Below are 16,517 nucleotides of genomic sequence, written 5' to 3'. Positions count from 1 at the left end.
TGTGCATTTTATTTTGTTTTCCTGTGTGCTTTTTCTCTGTTCATCATCGTTTGGATTTCTTTCTTTTTTGCTCTTTCTTAAGAGAAAAGGTAACCCAGGCAGCTGTATTAATTCTTAAGCTGATGAGTATAAAAATAGAAGTCACACTTTGCATCTTCAGCCATTTTCAAACCTTATATCCTTGGCTGTCTTAATCTCTCTTCTGTCTTGCGGGGCCTGGGAGCCTAATCACCTCTTGCTGTTAACATCCCTCCTGTGTTCTATAGGTGTCATTTTCAGTTTTTCCGTAGCGAAGTCAATTAGACAGTAAGTTTAAACCAGAGCCATTGGCCTCAACTGGTGCTCAGCTTGAAGTTTCTCTGTCACAGACCCGGCGAAGGCCTTCTGCACATTTGTGTCTGCCCCTCCACTGATCACAGCATTTGATCAAATCAGGTGTTGCATTTTACCAAACCCTGTTTTAGTCATGTGCTTACATCTTCATTATTACGGCATTTGACATATGATGACTGTATGATGACATCAACATTCTCATCCCCGTACCTTGTTCGGGTGCTATGCCTACCGTTCGCCATCAGGAGGAGCTGGAGGAATTGACAGCCTTGGCTGCTCCTCCTGAGAGGCCTGCAATAGCGTGTGGAGAACGTTCCGGGTCCAGGATTCTCAGTTACTGTGGGAGTGGCGTTTATTTTGCTTTAACTTTGTTCTATTGTCAGAAAGACTGAGAATTATTAGTATTGTTAGTAAAAAAATCGCACAACTGAAAGGTGTTTCATTCTACATGGAGAGGTGGTGAAATTCCCACTGCAGCACAGCGTGATGTGAACAGGAAGAGAAAAACATTAGAGGTGACAATTTCCTGCCTTCAGAGCTGGTGGGATTTTGTATCTCATCTCTCTCTGAGCCCAGTAGAGAGCATCCTTATTTATAGTTTTTGCAGCTCTTTCCCCTACAGAACGATGATCTTGTTTATGCTTCTCTCTCTGAGCATTGTCAGACCACCAAAAACTTCAGTTCTTTCAGTTCAGCATTTACTTCTGGTTGAGGTTAATGCTTTAACTAGTATCCTAGCGCCTGTCCCTGGTGTACTGAGGTGTTAGGTGTACTGGAAATGCTTAGCTACTTAAATGGGTTGTCATCCCCAGGAGATTGTGGTACCTTTTTAAATAGGAAGTTCTGACTTTAATTCCCTTTACTTGTTCAGTCTGAGCCTGCTGTACTGCTGGAAGAAGTGGTGGTGGTGCACTCGTAGTGATGGCGCACAGCAGCGATCCAAATACAGTTTGTGTTCGGTCCACACAAATTTTTCCTGTTAGCTGAAAGCTGGGCTTTGTCTTAATCTTCCTTCGTATCTAGGAGGCCTCGAGTGAATGTGCTAAGCCTCTGCTTGTTCAGTGGTTACCTCCTTTTTTGCACTCTGCTGTGGTGGTGGAGCTCAACACAGCTTATGACAGTCTCTGCTTTGGAGCTTGGGAACGGGCTTTCTGCTCCGAGTTTGGAGCAGAAGTGGCAGCGGTGATTCCCATCGCAACTGCACATGGAGTGGCCAGAACTGCCACAACTCCTCTCAGCGCCGGCTGAATGGCTCCTGCTAATCTCTGCCCCTGGCTCGGGATGGGAACAGAGCTGAGCTCACACAAGGTATAGGATTAGGTGCCAACAAAGAAAAATATTTGCTCAAGAACTTCACCTTCTCTTGCTTTTCCGGTTGTTCTGTTTAAAGTTGCTAGTACACTTTTAAAGATTGATCTGCTAAAAAGACAACACATACCTGCTTTGAGAACACACCGTTTGAAAAGCGGTGCAGTATCTTGAGTGTTCCAGTGGGGTTTTTTTATGACTAGGTACTTTCTTTGTGAGGAAACGTTAAAGAATGGAAGTGGTATCTACTGAGTTAAATACAGTGATACCTTGTTTATAACTCAGCAATGAGTGTTTTTCCACGCTGTCCCTTGGTAAATGGCATTCAGCTTTTGCTTGTCTGTCTTAACCTCTTGTGTAAACTGGATTGGGCAAACCCTGATTGCTTGCATCAACTGGGACAGTTAGAAGTGTTTGACCTTAGCAAGGAATTTATTTTATGTATTTATGGAGATAGATTGGAAGAGATAAAAAATAGAGATGATTTCTTTTTAAAATGACAGAGCATTTTAACTAAGTATTTGGAGCATTTCTTAACAGCTCTGAGACAGCTATTCTGGTCTGCAACACAGCTCAATGCCACTCGGTTATTTCTGTAAGTCTGGTGTAAGGTGTAGGAAACCCTCTTCTCCTGTGCCTGTTTCTGTGGCTGTAGCGTGCTGGTTTGAGGAAGACACCATGGGCATTGTGCCTGGGTCACACAGCGAAGAACATTTTCAACTTCAGTTGAAGTGTGACCTGTGTTTGAGAACACAGACACAATTCCCCCAACCCCACGTAATGTGGAGGGTAACGAGGGGGCTATTTCAGTGAAGCGGGACTTGATTTCTTTGGCCCAAGCATCTTCTCTTGCTGCTGTTTCACGACTCTCAATTTCTGGGGACAGAGTACCAGGATGAATTAAGAATGCCTGAGGGCTTGGGCTGGTACAGAATTACCGGAGCTTTTTACCAGCAGGTACCTGGCTTGGGTTCTAACCTAGCCAAAAGACTTGCACCCTGGTGACTGCAGGGTGCCCTGCGGGAAGGGGGTAGGTGTTTGAGCCCGGTCCCAGCTCTGCTGTGAAGCCCAGCAGTGCCTGTGGGAGCCTGGTAAAAGCCCATGCAGGGATGCCATGAATTGCAAAGGCAAGCAAGCTGAATTAGTGCTTTGAGAAGTCCCCGGGTACAAGAGGTAGAAATACTCTGGTAAAGGGAACTTGTGTTTCTGTCAGTGTACCAATTATGCGGTTTTAGTGGTAGGCTGTCTCCAGTACTGGTGATCCCACTTCTTTCACGAGTATTCATGTCAGAAAAGGAATATAACGCCAGGATTGTGGGAAGAAAACGTCACTATTCTCAAGCACACCTTTTATTTTTAACTCTGAAATTTCTGTGGTGGAAGCCTTTTTGCCAAGTAGTTGAGCATGTCTGTGCGTACAAACTAAGACTTGGTGGCCGTTTCATCTTGGCGATGGTGAGCTTCTCCACGCAGCAGTGTGATTTAGATCTCATTTACACACAAAATTTGCTTTGTTAGTACATTACCAGGTACTGGGTAGTGCAAGTAATGTGTTTGCACATTGACACACAAAGAAATCAACTTTCACAGTTTCTAGGGAGACATCCTCTTGTGGGAAATGTGTGTTAGTGTGTGTGAGGTTTCTCTCTTCTGCTTGTTGCTTTATGTCCCAGGTGAAAAATCAGCACATTACCATACTTTGCCATTTCAGAACAATCTCCAGCAACTACTGTGATTAGAAATTGATCGCTTGGTCATTCTTTGTGTTCTTAGTCCTGAAGTTTGTGCCCTGTACTCTTTAAGAGGTGCAAAGTTCATTGAAGAAACCTTCTCTAACTGTGGCCATTTTCTGTGGCTTTCAAGGGGTAGGATTTTTCATTTGTAGCTGGTCCAAAACCTAGCAATTGTTATCCTGTAGGCTCTGTTGCTATTTGTTCTTTTCTTGCTGGTTGACTTTTCAAACTTACTTGAACAGAATGGCTGTAGAAAACGGATGGTTATCTTGATCCTGGTTGTCACAAGTCAGAAAAATGTCACCTGTAAATATTTAATGAGCCTTTGTGCAACTGACCTCATCGAGAACTAAGTAATGCTGCGGTCGCAGGAGTTGTGGCTTCTGTAACCCGGATCTGCAAGAAAAAGAGAGCACCTTTCCTTTGTCAGGCTTTCTGTGACTTATTAGGCTTGTATTATTGCTCGCTTTTTTCTTTGATATTTAGAGTAAGTGGTGTTTGGAGCTCTGCCGTAACAGCCTCCTCTTTCTTAGCTAGTTTGTTTTTCTGTGTGGGTTTTCTATATGTTTTTTCTGCGTGGGCTTTCTGCTCCTTGCAGAAAGGTGACAGAATGCTCAGTAAAAGAAAGCTGAACTCCTCTCCCCTCAGCCCTATCGCTGCAGACAATAAACCCCCACCTTTTTATCTTCTTGTAGGTTGTCGGTCAATTTTTGCTCTTTCCCCCTGTGCTGCAGAGTGAGTTCAAACCCAGTTCTGAAGTCTGTGGTGAGGAAATGGTCTTACACAAAAGGAGAAATCAAACTTCTCTCAGAATTAGATGCACTGGAACTTAAAAATACTACTAAAGCTGCCCGAGCAGGAAAGTTATGAAGCATGGAAAAACAGCCTGGATTTTCAGCATGCTAGTAACTATCTAAATCTACACTTAAAATCCTCCAAGCAATATGGGAAAAAGTTAGGAGGACCGTTGTGTCTGTATAATGTTCTTGCTGTTTTTGTGGTGCTTTCCACAGTGCCTGATTTCTGGTGCAGTGTCAGTTTGTGAGCAGCAGCGCATGACACATTAGACTGCTATCCCATGTGTTGTATCAGGACACTGAATAATTAATATTCTCTGGAAAGGATTAATTTCCTCCCCTTTTGTCTCTTTCTTCTTGGTGCCCTGTATGTGTTGCCAATTTTTAGCAGAAACTTGCTAATACAGATTTCTTTTCCCGAGAAGAACTGGTGCTGCAGCACAAAAACTTCAGTGTGGTCTATATGCTGTTAGGTGCTGCCGTACAGGGCAAATTGGTCATACTTCCTTACAAAGTCTCAGGGAATTGTTTTAGGAACATTGAAGCTTCAAAAATGAGATGTAGCTTTGAACGCTAATTTTAATAATATGGCAGGAACTGGGCAGGATGCCCAGTTACCAATGTCTAGTCACTAGTTACCAATATCATGGTTTATGTTGGTGAATAGCCCCAGAAATGGATAGTCTTTGTGTATCAAAATACTTCAGTGGCCAAAGAAATCTTCCAAGATGCTTATGAATACACAGCAGCACTGTGTACCACAGCACCAACGTTACAACAGAGCTCTGGGGAAGTGCAGAGCGGGGAGAGACACAATTTTACGTGATGCAAATTGAGTGGAAACCTTTGGGAAAAGCAGCACGCTGTTTACCCAGGGTGCCTAATTTCCCGTCAGTGCTTTACGTATGTCTGTTGTTCCCCCTTGGGTACTGTGCAACTTGTTATCTAAATAAGTATTTTTTCCTGAGAAATGCGTTAGGATGAGAAAGTTCAGCCCAGTACTCTTAGTCAAATACCAGTCCTTATGAGACCCTCATCCTCAGCATGTTCAGCAAATGAAGTTGCAGCCACCCAGTCAGCACCTTCTTTCTTCTTTTAGGGTGGCTTTTATTTTGTTGGCTTACAAGGCAACCATGGCTCTCCCTTTAGGCTTCTCACATGGGCAAAACATTAATTTAGTGCCCCAGCCCAAAGAAATTCTCTAGTCACAGCAGTAATTTTAGAAGGATCTATTGTCAGCCAACAGAGCAATGGAGAGCCTTTTGTTAAATGAATGATCACAAGGCCACAAAAGCTTTGAAAGTAAGAACACATCCAATGAAAACACGGAGGTTTCTGGACGGGGAATTGACCTTTACAAGTTTCATAATTTGCATCTCCGGACTGGCACAATGTAATTGCTTTGACAACAGTGCCTGACAGTGCCAGGGCACAAGAAGTTTGTACTTCTGGTCAGGCTCGCCAAAGTGGTAGGTAGCAATTCAGGCGCTAATAATTTGGCTTTAGATGTTTTCTGTGCTGCTGAGGGCATATACTGGACTGACCTGTTTCACAATGACTTGAAAGCAATGACTTGGGAGCAAGTCCAGAGAAAGGCCATGAAGATGATCCGAGGGCTGGAGCACCTCTCCTGTGAGGACGGGCTGAGAGAGCTGGGGTTGTTCTCGCTGGAGAAGAGAAGGCTCCGGGGAGACCTTATCGCAGCCTTCCAGTACCAGAAGGGGGCCTGCAAGAAAGCTGGAGAGGGACTTTTTACAAGGGAGTGTAGAGATAGGGCAAGGGGGAATGGCTACAAACTGAAAGAGGGTAGATTTAGATTAGCTATAAGGAAGAAGTTCTTTACTGTGAGGGTGGTGAGGCACTGGAACAGGTTGCCCAGAGAAGCTGTGGATGCCCCATCCCTGGAAGTGTTCAAGGCCAGGTTGGATGGGGCCTTGAGCAACCTGGTCTAGTGGAAGGTGTCCCTGCCCATGGCAGGGGGGTTGGAACCAGATGTTCTTTAAGGTGCCTTCCAACCCAAACCATTCTATGAAACAACTCATCTTTGCAGATCTTTGGTTGGGGCAGTTAGGGATTTTCCCTTCGTATTCTTCACCAAAAAATGTAGCTTTTGTTATGCTTTTTTAAATTATTTTTTTTATCAAGTCAAAAAGACATAAATCTTAAAGGGTCAAGCCTGAAAAGGTCACCATTATTTTTCCTCTTCTCATTGCTGTTGTGCCTGATGGGCGATGGGAAGTCCTTATGACTTTGTTGTCCTCAGCGGGCTAGTCTAGGCTCTCCGTAGCGAGGACTGTGTCACTTACGATGCACAAGGGTTTGCTCTGTGTGTGAATGGAAGTGGTGAGTCACAAGAGATGAAGGTTAAATGGGAGGTCCGACCCGTAGAAGAGAGAGAACTTGAGAAACCCAGTTACGATTCATGCACGATGCAGCATGGAAATGCCAATTAGCGTTGAACTGACCCACAGCGAAATGCCTTGACTGAGTTCCAGGAGCTGAAATGAAGCACTGAGGAATGCCCAGTTTCTTGAATCATAAAGATTTGGCATCTTTCATTTTTAAACAACGATGAAATGTCGGCGTTGTCCCTGCTTGGCATGAAAGCAAGTCTTAAAATACCAGGATTTCCTATTGACTGGGATTATTTTCGCTGCTGGCTGGTTAGCGCGCTGGGAGCGGTGTCGGTCCGTCAGCAGCGTGCTCCTTGCTGCGAATGCCATGGCTGCACGGTTCGAGCTGCAGTTCATCCTGAAGCAGCTGGTTTTCGCAAGGTACATTCTGACCCGTCTCTCACGAGCGGGTAAGCTGCGCTCGGCCGTGTCAAATCATGAGCGTTTCCCGTCTTCCATGCTTCCTTTTTAACTGAATCAAAAGACCAAGTGCCCGGTGACTTCACACCGTAAGCCCCGTAAGCCCCGCGAAGTCTGTGTGACCCGGCAGCGGGGGGGCTGAGGGGATGCCGGGGGCCGCCCCGGCCCGTTCCCCCTGAACGCTCGGCCTGTGACTGAGGCACGGCGGCCTCCCCCGCCTCCCGCCGGCGCTCCCGCGGGCGGGGAACCCCCGGATCTGCCCCGGCCCGGCGCGGTGACCGCTGGAGGACCCAGCCAAAGCGCTGGGGAGGGGGCGGCGGGCACCGGGGGAGGGTCCGCCCGGGGTCGCGCTGCCCCCGCGGCGGGCAGCTCCCCGCGCCGGCAGGCGCCGCTGCGCGCCCGGCCCAGCGCCGGCCGCCCGCCCCGGCCCTCCGACACCGCCGCGGCGGGGGCGGGGCGGCGCGCGGCGGCTGCAGTCTTGTCGCTGCCGCGTTGGCTGGCGCGCCCGTCGCTCTCGGCGCCCCCGGCGCTCCATTGGCCGCGCGGGGCACGGGGCTCTCCCCCCCCGCCCCGCGCCGTGACGCGCGGGGGGAGCCCCCGCCCACACCCCGCAGCTGGAGCCGTGCGGGGGCCGAGCGCCGGCTGGGGCGCGGCCCGCCGGCCGGCCGCGCTCCTCGCCCCCGATTGGCGGCCTGGGCGGCGGGGGCGTGGCCGGGCGGGGGCGGGGGCGCGGGGGGCGGGGGCGCGGCGCGCAGCTGGCGGGGCTGGCCCGCCCGCCCCGGCGCCCGCACACTCCCGGTGGCGGCGGGGACGCGGCCTGAGCGCGGCGCCGGGCCCGGCAGCGGAGGGCGAGCGGCTCCGCGGCCCATGGGAGCGGGCGGCGCGGCGTGAGCCGGCCGCCGCGGGTGGGCAGGGGGCAGGCAGAGGGGGGCGGCGGATCGGCCGGCGGGGTGCCCCGTTGCTTGCGGCCGCCATGGAGGTGTGCGAGAGCGGCGGGGAGCAGCCGCCGCTGCTGCACTGGGACCGCAAGCTGAGCGAGCTGTGCGAGCCCGCCGACCCCGACACCCTGCTGTGCCACACGGTGAGGAGCGGCGGGCGGGCGGCGGGGCCGCAGCCGCGGGGGCGGCTCCGGGGGGCGCTGCCCGGCCGGAGCCGCCGGGGGGGCGGGGTGGCTGGGGCGCCCCCCGCGGGCGGCCGCCCTGTGGGGGGCTGTGGCGAGGGCCGTGCCGGGCGCCCTCGGCCTCCCCTTGGGGCGGGGTGTCCCGGTGGGGGTCGGTGCCGGGCGGGTAGAGGCGCCGCGGCCGCAGGCCTCCGGCCGACCGGTGCTGGCCCGCCGCCTGTGCCCGGGGCTCCCGCCTCTCCGGGCCCGGTCCGGCCGGGGGGGCGCGGCGCCCCGGGCAGGCGTTGGGGCCGTGGCTCGCCGCGTCTGCGCCGGGGTGTCACAACTTCCGCAGCCGTTGGCGGCTCCTGGCCGCCGGGGCCGCGCACCCCTCGCTCCGCCCGTCGCCCCCCGTCCCCCCGCGCCGGCCGGGAGCCCGGCCCAGGCCCCGCCGCCTCCCCGGGGCGGGCGGCCCTCCCCCCGGCCGGGGCTGCCTCTTCCCCCTCAGCGCTGCCCGCCTCTCCCGGGGTCCCACCAGGAGCCGGCGGCCGCGTCTCCCCCTCCGAAGCGAGGCTTCGCCCGCTCCCCGGCCTCCCCAGCGCAGGAGGGAGGTGACAGAAGGCCCCGGCAGCCGGGGGCGGGCGGCGTGAGCCGAGGGGCTCCCCGGCCCCGGCGCTCGGAGCCTGGTCGTTGCCCGTCGAGCCAGCGTCGGAAAAGTTGACTGTCCCATAGGTGTGCCCTGAGGGCTCTTCTGAAGGTATTGATGAAATCCTTGCTTGAGTGGCTTTGAGGGCCAGCGCATGAAGTTTCTGGGTTTTTTTGGTTGGACTCCCCATATTTTTGCTTGTGCAAAATACATGGTTAGGACAACCCCAAAGAAACACGTCTTGTTATCTCTGCTCTCTTGTTTCTCTGTTAATCCGGAGGCTTTTTGCAAGTGCAAAGATACAGCTTTATAAAGCTGCGTAGGTGCAAATCCTAAGTGGAAGCGAGCAGGACCGCTTTGGGACAGCGTGCACGGAAGGCTCCTCTACTCCACCGTTTGTGCAAAGCACAGGGCAGTCAAGCTTGGCGCAGTTGTCGAGCACGTGCTCGAATGGAGACCCAGTGTAACATGGTGGCGGTGACTAGCGTGTGGCACAGAGGCTGAGGAAAGGTGCTGGGCAGCTGCTGGTGTGTGCTCTGTGTTTCTCTCTCGTACCTAAGACAGCGATGTGCAAATACAGTCACCCCACAGAGAGGGACCCACCTCTCCTCGTGGGAGCAATGGTGATCCCCCAGCGCGATGCGCGGCGAGGCAGCGTGCTGGCGCTGCGCAGAGATCTTGGTGTTAAGTCGTGAAAGGCAAACAAGAAAAATCTTGTTTGTTGTGTGTGGTGCGGGGTGGCCTCACTGATCCGGGATCGTGTCCGTCACAAGCTCCGAATGTCCTTTCAGCAGGAAGCAAGCCTGCTGCACGCGTGACTGTCTTTAAATGTTGTTTGGCTTCTTTGTTGAAAATTCTTGGGCTTTCTTGCGCAATGTGTATCTTCTGATGGATCCGGGGAAAAGCAATCCTGTGTTATGGTGGTTTTTTTTTTTTTTTTTTAAAGAGCCAGCAGGAACACTTAATAATGGAAAGCTCTTCCTTCAAACAGCTGTTTTCTTGTGTTTTTTTTCTTTAACAAGGCACAGTCTTTTTCTTTAACAAGAGGAACGTTGTGAATGAAATGAGGGGCTCTTCGGAGAGTCCTCCCGCTCGGATTTTACAGTTGTGCTGGGATACTTCCCCCTGTTTTGTTTGGATCCTTGTGATGAGAACGGAGTTGCCACCCTTGACTTTTGTTTTCTTATTTAGTGTTCTCATATTTTTTTTTTAATTAGTGCCCTGAAGGAGATCTTGTGCTTGGTCTAGAACTTGTGGCTGCAGTGACACAGATATGTGTGTTTTCTGCCCTATTTCAGGGAGCCTGGGACTTGGTTTTAAGTGTAGCGTGACAAACAAAACATCCTGGTTGTCTGGTGGACGGAAATGTGTTGCTTTTCCTCTGCTGTTTTCAAGTTTTATTTGGGATTTTAAGCTTCAAATGCTGCAATGATGTGTGTTTCATACCCGGATCTGCAAAACCTTGGGCTGTGCCACTCCCCCCTCCCCCCCCCCCCCCCCCCTTTGGGGGTAACATTCTACCATTGATTTGTTTGTGTGGTTTTTTGTTTTTTTTTTTAGGAATTTTTAGGTGTTTAAGACTTATTTAGACCACCTTAAAATCAAATAAAAAGTGTGAAATCAATTTATCTTTTTTGTTGGCTTTGGAATTCTTCCGAAAGAAGCTATCAGTAAAAAAATAAAAGCAATGAAATGCTATGGATAAAGTAGGTGTAGTGGGGTATTAGGATCTTTAAAGGAAAAAATTTAAGCTTTCTGAAATTATCATTCTCTGGGGGGAAAAAAAGCACATGTTTCTGCCTGTCAAACTTCTTTTGTAAAGTGCATCCTGCCGTGTGGAGGAAAATACTGTGCTTGATATCATCAAACACAAGTTCTCCCATTTACCTCTGGCCAAAGCTTCATAGAATCATTTTTAAAAACAAAACAAACAAACAAAAACCTCTGGATGAAACATCTGTTCTTCTCCTGGCTTATGCTTTCCATCTGGGAGGACTGGTTTGAAGCAGCTGGTTCTGCTGTGTTTGTAAACCTATTGCAGGGTGTTTCTGAAAAGATCAAGGTGATGAGCAGACCCTCCTATGCTCTGTGTATGTGAGTGCCCACCGCCTGTGCTGTCATCCTCACGGCTGAGGAAGACGTGCCCTGTGGCATCTTCTGGTTTTTGTGCACTCCTGAGGTGTCTCACAGCTGGATGTGCAAGTCTGCATTCAGGAAGACTTGTCAGTGGGCTTAGGAAAGGTGCCCGGGCTCGTCACCCAGCCCTAGGAGCATGAGCTGGGCTGACGAGGGCGAGGAGGGAGAAGACGATGACTGAGGGGAGAGCTCACAAGCAGGAATTGAAGGATCTGTGTCCTTTGGCAGTCGGACCTGTGTGTGCACACAGGCACAGTGAGAATTATGTGTCAGCTGCCTTTTGTGTATTTTAAGTTAAATTTTAACCTTTTTACGACCATAAAGGCTGTTCCTGGCTCTGATTGATTTGTAGCTAGTAGACAATTGTGAAAGTATGCATCCACTTAAATACTCGACCTGCCTTAATTACCAGGGCTGAAATCCAGCCTCCCTGGGGATTTACATTTCTCTTTAACAGCTGATGATTTCACCAGTGCCTGAAGCAGCGTGAGGAGCGGTTCCCTCACTCCGCTGGTGCTGTTGGTGATGTCATCGGCTGTGCTGGGAGAAACTGGGACCTCGAGGAGCTCAGCTCTCTCTGGCGTTGGCAGGCAGCAGTCCTAGAGGTGGCTCATTAAAGTCTTCCCGGTTTATAGTAATCACCTGGATGCCAGATAGCTCTATAGTGGTTATTTTTCCAGAGTGGCTTAATTTCCCCATCTAAGAAAAGGCTGAAAGGTTTCCCAGAGGTGTGTTCATGGCACATAAGATGTGTCTGCGTATATAATCTTCATATGCCCTGTAGCTTGTTATGATTGTGTGTCAGTAATACCGTACCCTGGCATTGTGCAAGGTATTATTATTATTATTCTTACATGATTTTTCTTTTTCCTGGCAGTCGAGCAGAAAGGAGGCGCAAAGCCTGCCACTGCCCAAAGGGAGCAGAAGTGCGGCCAGGTTGCAAACTCTTCACCTTTGGGCCGCTGCTGTTACTTCCCGTACCATGCAGGCGGGCTTGAAGTGGGAGAGCTCTGCTTGCGGTCGTGGGTCTCTGTTGGCGTTGATCCGCGGTTGTACGCGGCCCGGCTGGGATGGCATCTTCAGTGACAAATGCCAGATCTGATGCAGATGGATAAGTCTGAAAAACACGCTGTGAAATGCCAGCTACCTGTCCTATTGCTGGATGGCAGCTGAAAGGCAGATGGTTCTTATGAACCTTTGACATTTAAAACCTCCTTATTTAATACTGAGGAGTCAATCTCTTTTTCCCCCCATTTTCATGGTTATTTTAACACCTTAGCTGCTGGCTGCTGCTTCCAGATGGTAGCAAAATGCAGCTGAATGTAAGTATGACTATGATCTTGGCGTGGCAGATGTAGAACTGCACCTGCCCTACAGGTACATGGGGGCAGCGGCTGGATTAAATATTTAGGACTAAATTCCCAGATGTCATGTCGTGGGTGTCTTGATGATGAGTGGTTAACTGGAAGATACTTCAAATGTTAAGTAGCCCAAATTGCTTATTCTTTAAAGAGCCTGACTATTGACCTTGAAGCTCATATGAAAAAATTGAAATGCCTCAAATACCACATTGCTGATGCCATTGTCTCAGCGGTGTCTGAGCTCAGCAAGCCTGTCGCCGTGTCGCTGGTGATGCTGTGGACAGCTCAGCCCTGGAATATGGGTGCAGTGTAGGTCGGCATGAGCGGAGGAGGTGTCCCAGGCCTCGGCTACCAAATTGTCATCCACCTGCGAGAGCAAAACTAAAACAATCTGCCCCTGAAGGTTAGTGTTCAGGGTTGTGATTGTCATCTAAGATGAGTTGGGGAAGCTTTGAGCCGGCCTTCTTTCCTCAGATAAAAATTGCCCGTTACAAGCCTCTGAACCTCACAGGGAGCTTGCCGTGACTCATTTCCTCTGCCACAAAAACGATGGTCGCTGTTACTTCGTGTTCTGATGAGTTCTGCAGAAATGCTGCCTCCGAACGAGCTGCCAGGGATCGCCTCTAGTTTTTGGAGTACGGCAGTGGCAATAGTTAATGTAAATGGACGACAGTGCTTGGTTTTTACAACCTGTGTGTATTTAATTAAAAGTTGTGGTTACCGCAGCATGTATGGACGTAGAGCTGGCTGTATCTTATTTTGTGGTGGCTGCATGTAGCTCTCTGTAAAAGCTGTCGTCAATATAGTCTGATGCCTTTTTTTTTTTTTTATTTTGGTTGGGGGAAGGTACTTCATTTATTTAAAAGTAGGGTTTGGCCTGTTGCCTTCTAACAAGAAAGCTGAAATCTCTCATTCTTTCTTCCATATCTCCATATGCACTTGCATATGGAGGACCAGGCAGTTAACTTCAGGTGAAATATTTGTGAAATCAGTACTTTCAGGGATTTTGCCAAAATCCTTCAGTAAATAGGGAAAAATATGAAAGTGAGATTTTTAAATAGTTGTATACAGGCTTCATACAAAGTAGTAGTGTTAAGTTTTGAGAATGCCTTTCTACATTAAAAAAATCAAGGTCACAACTGCTGAACAGCAAAACTAGTTGTATTCATTGCCTTGCACTGAAAGCCATTTCCCGCCCCCCTGCCCCGTTTTCTTCACAAATTTAAATAAGAAAACCACTTCAGTGTGCCAACAGGTATGTCAGGTACTCCTAATAGGTCTAAATGATCTACAGTTCTTCTAAAAGCTCAGATAAACACAAGTGGATACTCTGAAACTTTACCCTCGTATTTTCTGACAGTTAAAATTAGAAAAATAAGGGTATTGAGTTGCTGGCTGGTTTCATTTGGACTGGCTGTAACTGTATAGTGAAGTGCTTGATCTGCTGTGAGGATGGGAGCTGGAAAAAAATGTTAGTCTGTCCTGGGACTGACTTTGGAGCATGGTAGATAAGAATGAGCCAGTGTTTAATGTACAAAACTACTACTTTTTTTCCTGATGGACGTGACTGATCTGCGCTGTCCTCTGTAAATGTTTCCTTATTTTGGAAGGCGAGTCGTTGTTAAGCGTGGAGCAGATCCTGCACGATAGCTGGGGTAAAGGAATTTCATTCACGGTGTTACCAGACAGGGTTTTCTTGTGTCTGGAGTTGTTTAACTTATCTACAGGGATGGGGGGAACTTGTGGTCTTTGCAGGTCTTTGTTCGCACGGTAGAGAGTCCCTTCTTTGGGGTCTTTCATAGCTGGGGGCTAAGTAAGTTTCCACTGTCCTGGGTGGTTGGGGGGGAGATGACCAGTTTTTTTATTAAAGCAGTATCACTTTTTATAATCGTCTGTGGAAGAGGCCAATTTGACTAGCTGCAGATCCCAGTGGGGGCTGTGCAGTTTTTTAATTTGATCTTTTTGTGTCCCTCTTGCTTTCTGACTTCAGCTGCAGCAGTTAATATGTGCTGTATTTCTCCTCCCTGACAAGTCTGCCTTCATACTTTTACTTGTATGCTGTGAGATCAGATCATCTTCAGGCCAGCGGTGACAAATAAAATAAAAATAAATATAAAAAAAAAATAAGCAAATAGGCCTTTGACCAATGTACCACCAGCTCTGGCTGTCTCTTAGCTTGTCTCTGCTTCCTGCTGTGTGGCTGTCACCTATACCACCACCAGACAAAGCCACTTTATGTCCGAGCTGTCTGACAGATGTGGGAGGGGAGTAACTACTGCAGAATAAAATAGCTTCAGCGCCTTAGGAGCCACTGTGCGCAGCAGGACTGTGCTGTGGTGACACAAGGGGGTGCCTCTGGACTGGGGGGCTTGTAAGCTTCCCTTAACAGGCTTTTTTTGCAGAGCTAAGCTACAGTGGATGTGCTCGGCTTCGCTATGGCGGGAGCAGGGGGATGCCTGCCTCATGAGCTAGCACCTTGTTTGCAACGCGGCTCCCATGGCCCTGCTTGTGCAAGGGCTGAAGACCTACCTGGCGCTCTGAGTAAGGACTGAGGCACCTAGCTCGTGCTGCATCTTGCTAGCTGCTTGTCCCTCCAAAGCGCTGTGCGGTCGTTGTCACTGTGGGCTTGTTTTCTCTTGGTGCTTCTGCTACCAAGGTACCTCTAAGATACTTGGTGGTTGCTTTGAAAGTGAAGAGACGGTCCTTTGAAAGTAGCCCTCTGTCTCTGACCGGGCGAGTTATCTGGCTGGCTCTGCACTTGGAGATAGACAGACTGTTTCCTCAGTCTTCGGCGGCTGCTTCTCTCCCTTTTGGAGAAGGATCGCTCTGTGGGTGAGACTTTAGCAATTATTGATAGCCAGTCAGATAGGGTGACTAACCTCGCCGGGTGGCATTTTTCACAGGCTGCCTTGGCTGCCTACCCTGAGCTTATGAGGTCTTCCCTTTAATTCCTCCAATTCCCTAGTGCAGCTCTCCTTTTTCCAAGGGAGATGGGTTCTGGGTGGATCCCCGAGGGGCTCTCTCGCAATAGAGCTCTGCATCTCGTTTTTCAGGGAGGGCACATTCATTTCTGCTGTTGCTCCCTATTCATCTCTCTCTGAATCATGGAGATGAGAAATCATACTTTCCGGATGCCCTTTGGCTGTGTTTTTTCTGAGTGACGAGACCTGACAGTGCGGTTCTGCACCTGGATGTAACCTCAGGCTGTTGTGGCAGCTGCCTGGGAGCTCATCCAGTTGTAAAATTACTTTCTTGCAAGAAATTAGCTTTCAAGGGGTATCGTTTCCCTGATGCAGGTTACCCTGTAGCAGCCCAGGTACTGGTGCTGATGTGAGAGGGCAGGTAGGAATATTTGACTGGGGAACAGGTGGTGGAACTGCATTTTTGGGCTAAAGGAATGTGCAGTGGGAATAGTCTGGGTAGCTTTATGGGTTGTGCTTAGATGTAATCCTGATGTGTGTGTATTTATTTGATACCAGTGGACTATTATTTGGATGTCACTGGAAAGAAAGGGGATTACCTGGAGGAGGCAGTTGTTCAAGGATCAGTAGGAAAAAGGGTTGTTTGAGAAGAGTGTGGATATGTAGCAGAGCAATGGACAGACCTGAGCTTCAAAGAAGCACTGATGTTGGATCCGGTCGATGGTGCTGCCACCAATCCGTGATGCCGAGCGCTGGTGAAAAGTGGAGGCTGTCTCGGCTGCGAAATTGTTTGTCTTGTATGAAAGTGAGAGAAACGGTATGAGAAACGTAAGCTTGGCTTATGGCCACATTTTTACTGGCAAATATCTTACCCTTTCACCTCACTTAAACGAGTAATAGGCAGTAAAGAAGACAAGTCAAAAATGGTGAGGTTTAATAAGGTGTAGCAGAGGTGGGCATTGTGTCTGCTGTCTCCAGTCTGAGATACTGAGCTCTTTGTAGCCGGGACTGTCATTCTCTCTGTGACCCGTCCAACGTAGCTTGTGACCACAGAAAAGAGTTACTGCATTGAGTTATATCAGTGCTAAATGAGTGCAGGAAGGATAAAAATGCTCTGTCAAGTAAGGAGTGCTCCCTCTCATGAGAGCAAGTTGGGAAGCACAGAAGCAATGTGAGAAAATAAGGAAAGCTTGGTTAAATGGGATAGACCTGAATTGCTAGAGCTGTCCCCATAGCTGCCATCCGTCCAAATGTGTAGCTTAGTAGTGCCAGTGACCTTTCTGTGCCTTCACTCTGTCTTGGAAACTACTCACTTTTTTTTTTTTCCATCTGCTGCTAACTGGCTTTCAATCTTCTGTACGTGATCCGGC

The 16,517-nt window shown here is 49.4% G+C and overlaps 1 protein-coding gene across 1 annotated transcript in view; it reads left to right on the top strand.

Moving 5' to 3' along the window:
• Nucleotides 1-7,907: 7,907 nt before the first annotated feature.
• Nucleotides 7,908-16,517, top strand: part of CREB3L2 (cAMP responsive element binding protein 3 like 2) — a gene marked incomplete at its 3' end in the record, with an annotated part of 76,228 nt that continues 67,618 nt past the window's right edge. Inside the window, exon 1 of the mRNA XM_082309581.1 lies at nt 7,908-8,065. Coding sequence (XP_082165707.1) covers nt 7,958-8,065 — 108 coding nt within the window. The remainder of the gene's footprint in view (nt 8,066-16,517) is intronic.

The sequence above is a fragment of the Platalea leucorodia genome (genome assembly GCF_965183815.1).
Source record: "Platalea leucorodia genome assembly, chromosome: 4".
Lineage (NCBI taxonomy): Eukaryota > Metazoa > Chordata > Aves > Pelecaniformes > Threskiornithidae > Platalea > Platalea leucorodia.
The sequence above is the reverse complement of the archived record's forward strand: the minus strand, read 5'-3'. Positions and strand labels throughout refer to the sequence as shown.